This window comes from Alosa pseudoharengus, unplaced genomic scaffold (genome assembly GCF_046254945.1).
Source record: "Alosa pseudoharengus isolate Yale_2024_CS ecotype anadromous, Long Island Sound unplaced genomic scaffold, YU_APseudo_1.1 YU_APseudo_1.1_scf_8, whole genome shotgun sequence".
NCBI lineage: Eukaryota > Metazoa > Chordata > Actinopteri > Clupeiformes > Clupeidae > Alosa > Alosa pseudoharengus.
In genome coordinates this window covers 22,222,720-22,228,868 of record NW_027468870.1, presented here as the reverse complement: position 1 = coordinate 22,228,868, position 6,149 = coordinate 22,222,720, and the positions used below count along the sequence as shown (strand labels likewise).

The following is a 6,149-nucleotide window of genomic DNA, read 5'->3' as shown; positions in this document are numbered from 1 at the left end:
TAAACATTGTGTAGCAGAGTAGCATTAGACCTAGGCAAACTTTTCTATTGTTAACAAAACAACAACAAATAATTAATTATTATAATAGGCTACCCTCTCTGTCAATAAGATCAACGTTTCTGAACATGAGCACCAAAAAGATGAACAATGTGTGGATGCACTTTGACCAGAAGAGCAAAACTCTAAAGGCTAAATGCAAGTACTGCAAAAACCTGGTTTCAAATCATGGAGGATCCACATCCAACATGAGAAGGCACTTAACGAAATGAAGCACCCCACTGCACTGCTTGAACGTAGGACTGAATTTCTTTGCGATTTAGCAATACTGACTCAAGTGACTCAAGTGACTCATTCAACCCGGATCAGTTTAGTGAGTGACTCAGAATAACCCGGATCCTTAAAAGGAATCGAGTTTGACAGGCCTAATATTTTGCGATATTGTTCACAGCCAACTCACAACCAGCACTGGGTGCAGGAAGCTTTTGATAGCACACGCCTCTAACGAAAAACGCAAAACCACCAGGACAAACCACTCACAGTGTAGGCTACTCTCTGAAACCCTCAATAGTTCACTAATTTGTGCGTTATTTACGTTTGATTGCATTTCAGATGGTGGGACTTGTTGGTTTCCTGTAGCCTATAGCGTTTTTTTCTTTATTTATTTTTCTATGTCCGAATATTGGGGGGGGGGCGACATTTTGGTCACGTCCCCCCCAATGTCTATGGTGACTACGCCCCTGGGTTGAGCAAATAGATAGATGTCAAATTTCCAAGCCAGGCTCTATCAGGTGGGGTTCATATCGTTGTCCTGGCGGACTGCGCAGACAGCCCTGAACGTCGACATGGACCACCACGCTAAACATTATTTTATGACGTATTATTTTGTCTGAGGAAAAAATACGCCACCCAGATGAATTCCATGTATCCATTTATCCGTCCATTAATGATAATTATATTAACAGTAGTAGGAGAATTTCACTTTCTGAACAAGAGGGGTGGGGGATATTTTCATGAGGTCATCAACACGCGCCCATTTCATACAGCGATCTAGGATTTTACTGTGAATGTGCACAATACTGCTCGATCATAGCTAGGCTAAAAAATAGACCTTATCTTCTCTAAACAAAGCAACGTTAAAGTAATATTAAAAACGCTGAGTAGGAATGGACTCTACTGAGGAAAACAGTGCTTCCAATTCAGAGGAAAAAAGTAACGTGAGTATGTCTGCTGCACAAAGGAGAGCTGAAATTCGCAGACGAAAACTGCTAAAGAATCCCGAAGAGAGGCTAAATAGGATAGTGGGATATACTAACAAAGACGGAGAAACCAGTCGTAAGTTGAAGCCCTTCTGAATTTAAGCTTTGTGTGTGATTATAGAGACAGTTGTGCATCGAGCGGCCCAACCTTTTTGTGGTTGCTAGCTGTGCATGCTATTCCTTGTCATAAGCATTAGCCAACATTAGCTCATAGCTTTGGGCATCTCGAGGATTTTAGATCGAGTCAACTATGTAACTAACGTAGAGCCCTTCCCATGTTTACAAGCATCTACTCAATATTTATTCAGACAAAAATAATAGTCATTTCCCAATATATGAGGCGACCCAACTGTAAATGAAGGTATGACGATGTGTCATAGCCTGGCCAAAACTGACATAACTGGCATTCTCTATAATCCCTTTTTATCAGGCAATTATTTAAACAAAAGTCAGACAATGACGTATCATTAGTATGTACCAATCTCTGTGGTCATAAATAAAGCTGCTTAATTCGTAAGGAATGTGATACATTTTATATAAACATATTCTGGAAGTGTTCAGCTCCCCCTTTTTCCGTTTTAGAATCACCCAAGCGAGTGGTAGAGCCACGGTTCCACCTGGACCTGGACGGAAGCCAGTCCTCCTGGACCTCCCCTCTTGTCACCACTAAAAGACTCTCCCCGTTTGTGTCTGACCCCAACGACACCCCGGAGCGAAGAGGCTCTCCCCTTCCCGATACGAGCGATGATCTGAGCAGCGGCGCACTACTGGACGACGACCTGGTCGGAGTCGTCAGACAGCGGCCGCGGGGAGAGCTGGCTGCGGACGACCATCCCCGTGGATCCCCTCACAAGGGTTTTCAGAAGTATCTGTCTCGCTTTGACGATGCCATGAAGCTCAAGGGTCAACTGGCTAGTGAGAAAGCTGCCCAGGAGAGCAGCTCAGACACAGAGGAGCTGGACTCCTTCCGGCTCTTTCGTCTTGTTGGGAGTGTTCTCCTGGCAGTGTTTGTCAGAGTCTTTGCATGCAAATACTTGGTGAGTGTTACTGTGCATGTTTGTTTACTGTGAGTGTTATTGTCATTGAACAATTTACCTTTGAGCTTAATGCACACACATATAATCTGGTTCATCAGCAATGTGCCAGATTGCAAGTAAATGCAGGTCAGATTAACACAGAAGTACTTTAGAGTGATACTTTTATTATAAATATATAAAAAAAACACATTTGACTAGAGGTATTTGGAGTATGTGGCACTAGCAGGTGGAGTCATAAATGAAACTGCACTGACCCCTGTGTCTGGACTGTTGCAACCCTGCTGTAGTCCAGACATTTTGCCTACCGTATCTACAAAATCTTTTCTGCCTAGGACCACTGTGATCCAGTAAATGTTTTGGTTTAAAGGGTTCAGATAATAAATTGCAAACAACTGTTCTGAAGCCGTTGTTGCAATCCACTAGAAATTCAGTGGATTTACTAGAAGATAATGGAAATTATATGTTTCTCCATGTTAGGCCCACTTGAGGAAACTTATCTCCATAAAAGTTTATATGTGAGGTCAATGGCATGCTCAATCCTCAGACTAGTTTTTCTATCATTTTGTTCTGGGTGCTCTTCGATCCAAGATGAAAAGTCAGATAGAAAATAGAGAGAAAACTGGAGGGAGGGGGAGGAAGTAGCGAGCTTGCTCTCTGTTTTGTTTGAAAGACAACAGAAGTGACGTTACCCAGCATCGCTTAGATCATCTTTAAGATGTCTTTATTACAAAAATGACATGTCCTACATGGACCAGTTAAAAATGCCATTCAGAATAACTCCCCACTCCCTAGTAGTCTGCAGGCACAGTGCTTTATGCACTTGTGGCAGCATGCAATTTCAAACCCTTGTACCTCAAACCTGCAGGTAGGTTCCATGTTTCTGTTGCTATTGTGTCGTGGAGCAAATCAGTGTTCTACACCTTGGACCAATTATTTTTGTGGAACCTTGATGCTGAAATGCATGCTTTGCATGTTGAGCATGTTTGTTCCTTTTTCAGTGGTATCTTATCGGATTTGCCGAAAATAGAATTTGCCACTGTTTGTATAATATCGGATTTGTTCTGACAAACAAATTAGTGCTACACTCTGGAGGCATGAACATGGCAGCTCTAGCTGTTGGCGGCAGCAACTCGAGCTAGGTAGAACCAATCAGAATTCTATAAGCTGGGCTGGTTTTTATACTGTGATGGTAATTGTGTTGTGTCTCATGACCGCTTTGAACTCTCATTTTCAGTCCATATTTGCACCATTCCTCACTCTGGAGCTGGCATACATGGGGTTGCACAAATATTTTCCAAAGGTGAGAACATTCAGTAATTAGTTAGAAGTTTTAAACACTCAAACAAAGCATGGAATGTTAAAGAAATTAGAATACTCCAACAAAAGCTTCATGATTCATTGATGTAACGTAGCCAATATTTGACACCGGTCAAACGTTTCTTTTGAAGTGTTTGATGTGTATTAACTGTTTGCCGCCACAACTCCTGCAGGTGGAGAAGAAGGCCAAGACCACCGTGCTGACGGCTGCCCTCCTGCTGTCCGGTATCCCGGCTGAGGTCATCAATCGCTCCATGGACACGTACAGGAAGATGGGAGACGTGTTCGCTGACCTCTGCGTCTACTTCTTCACCTTCATCCTCAGCCATGAGCTCCTGCTCCTGTTTGGTTCAGAGATGCCTGTGGAATCTTAGGCCTGTGTGTGTGTCTGTCTATCTGTGTGTGTGAGTGTGTGTCTGTCTACCTGTGTGTGGGTGGGTGGTCAGTAATGCCTGTAATGCCTGAGGGATCTTGGGCGTGTGTGTGTGTGTGTGTGGGGCCAGTGCTATTGGTTGAGGCCAGCCCTGGGTGTCCCCTACCCTGCTCTGCCCTGCCCCTTCTTTCCAGTGTTACCTGTCTTTTCAGTGGACTGCTGTTACTGGAGATGGGACCACAAAATATCACTGTCCCGACTGATGCTAAACTCTTAGAATTTTCTGTTAAGGAGAATTACACATAAAACACATAGCTCAAAGTTGTGCACTAGGCCTCAACCATATTATTTTCAGGTTGTTTGATGTGTTTCAATGTGATCAATGCTTTGTCCCCTGCCCCCTCTCATGTCCTCTGCCCATATATCAAGTTCTTGTTGGATGTGGCTTACGTTATATTTTCTATGACATTGTCTGGTACTTGAGTGCCTACTGAATGTGCAACGACCATCTCAAGTATTCAGTCGAATACATTGGATCCTTTCACTTCAGGGCGGCGTGACCTTTCTCTAACAGAACTCTCGTGTCGATGGATTGCTAATGTATTTGTGCTGAGCAGGCCATGGGGATTTGGACTGTCCCTGATTGTACTGTATGACTGTCTGTCTAATCCCTCCTCAGGCATACTCAACCAATCGCATGCTCTGTCAGTGTCTAATTCAGTCATGACCTAAATTAAATTATTTAATTTCGCGTCTGCGAGTACAGCATACTTGTGTTTTTTTCTTGATTGTTTTGATAAGGTGTATGTATGCCATAACTTATGTATTGTATTTAACATCAATATGGAATTAGTGCAAAATGATTAATATTGCTGCTGGTATGTTCTGCAAATAAATCCCAAAATTACAAAATTACTTCCGTCATGGCATCAATATGCTTAAAAGCAATTGTCACTGAAAGTTGTTTTTAAACTTGCTATTATCTTTGATAGTTCATTCCTATGATAAAACATTGCCCGCATAACATAGACCGAGGTTACAGTTTTTTGTACAGAACCCAGTGTTGCCAGTGCCTCTATATGTGGTGGCAGCAATGTGCCATGTAGATCTACTGTTTTAAAGTCTGTAGAGTGCAGTATAGGTTTAAGGGAGAGAGGCAGAGACTGCATGCAGGGCCCTTGTTGCTCATCAGCTACCTCGGTAATGTAGAAAGAACTAAGACAATTGAGGCGTCTACTTTACAACTGGTTCCATAAAATCTCTGCTTGTGACAGAAAGGGAGTAAATGTATTTATTAAACTTGTAACAACAAAGAGAAAGGCAACATAAATATGGAGGAAATAGGAGTTTCTGTGAAGAAAACATAACTGAATGCAAAGGAGTTGTCTGAAAATGCTTATGTTCATAATCATTGCTGATTATTATTTAGGGTGAAATGTATAAGACATTTGTGAGCATTTTCCAGAAGGATAAGTTAGATGAGGCAAGTTTATGAATGGCTTGTAATGAAAAGCATATGCACTACAACCTCTGGGGAGCAGTAGATCATGCATGGCAATAATGAACAAAACAAAAAATGTAATACATGTAAGCAAAGCTGGATTGTGATGGCTCAGTATGCTGACTTCACAGAGGGGAATAGACCTCTGACGTTCACCTACAAAAAGGAACCAAAGCTGCCATCTTTGCCCACATAAGGAGATCACAGTATCCACTAGAAGGACAAAAGTGTAGAGCAAAACAGCTGCATTTCAAAATCCCCAGGTTATTTTCCCATAGGAAAAATCTCAAGATACCAAATGTCCTTATATGGGCAAAGTTGGTAGGTTTTTGGTTACACTTTACTTGACAGTTTCGACATAAGAGTGGCAGGACACTGTCATGAACGTGTCATAAACATTTATGGCATAATGCTTATGTTATTAAGTGACATTCGGTTTTTGTCATAACAAGTTAGGGTTAGGATTAGGGTTCGTGTGTCATGACAGTGTCATGTCACTCTTATGTTGATACTGTTTTTTTGTAGGTGAACTTCAGGTGGGTTTGAGATCCCAGGTGTAAAACCTTGAGCTGCGGCTCACTGGTGACAAGTTCTTCTGACATTCACTTTGGGCTCTCCTTGAGCATCATTGTTTAATATCTCTCCATAAAGATCTCATAATTGCA

The 6,149-nt window shown here is 42.1% G+C and overlaps 1 protein-coding gene across 1 annotated transcript; it reads left to right on the top strand.

The window, feature by feature from the left end:
* Nucleotides 1-728: 728 nt before the first annotated feature.
* Nucleotides 729-4,889, top strand: camlg (calcium modulating ligand). The gene is made up of 4 exons (XM_076274560.1): nt 729-1,332; nt 1,839-2,293; nt 3,528-3,593; nt 3,784-4,889. The coding sequence occupies exons 1-4, from the start codon at nt 1,164-1,166 to the stop codon at nt 3,982-3,984; spliced, it is 891 nt and encodes a 296-aa protein (XP_076130675.1). The 5' UTR covers nt 729-1,163; the 3' UTR covers nt 3,985-4,889.
* Nucleotides 4,890-6,149: the final 1,260 nt, after the last annotated feature.

Bases quoted from the DNA above. Each gene is read 5' to 3' on its own strand.
- camlg (XM_076274560.1), top strand. From the start codon at position 1,164: ATGGACTCTACTGAGGAAAACAGTGCTTCCAATTCAGAGGAAAAAAGT. The intron at 1,333-1,838 runs GTAAGTTGAAGC...TTTCCGTTTTAG, and splicing joins CAAAGACGGAGAAACCAGTC to AATCACCCAAGCGAGTGGTA. The intron at 3,594-3,783 runs GTGAGAACATTC...CAACTCCTGCAG, and splicing joins TGCACAAATATTTTCCAAAG to GTGGAGAAGAAGGCCAAGAC.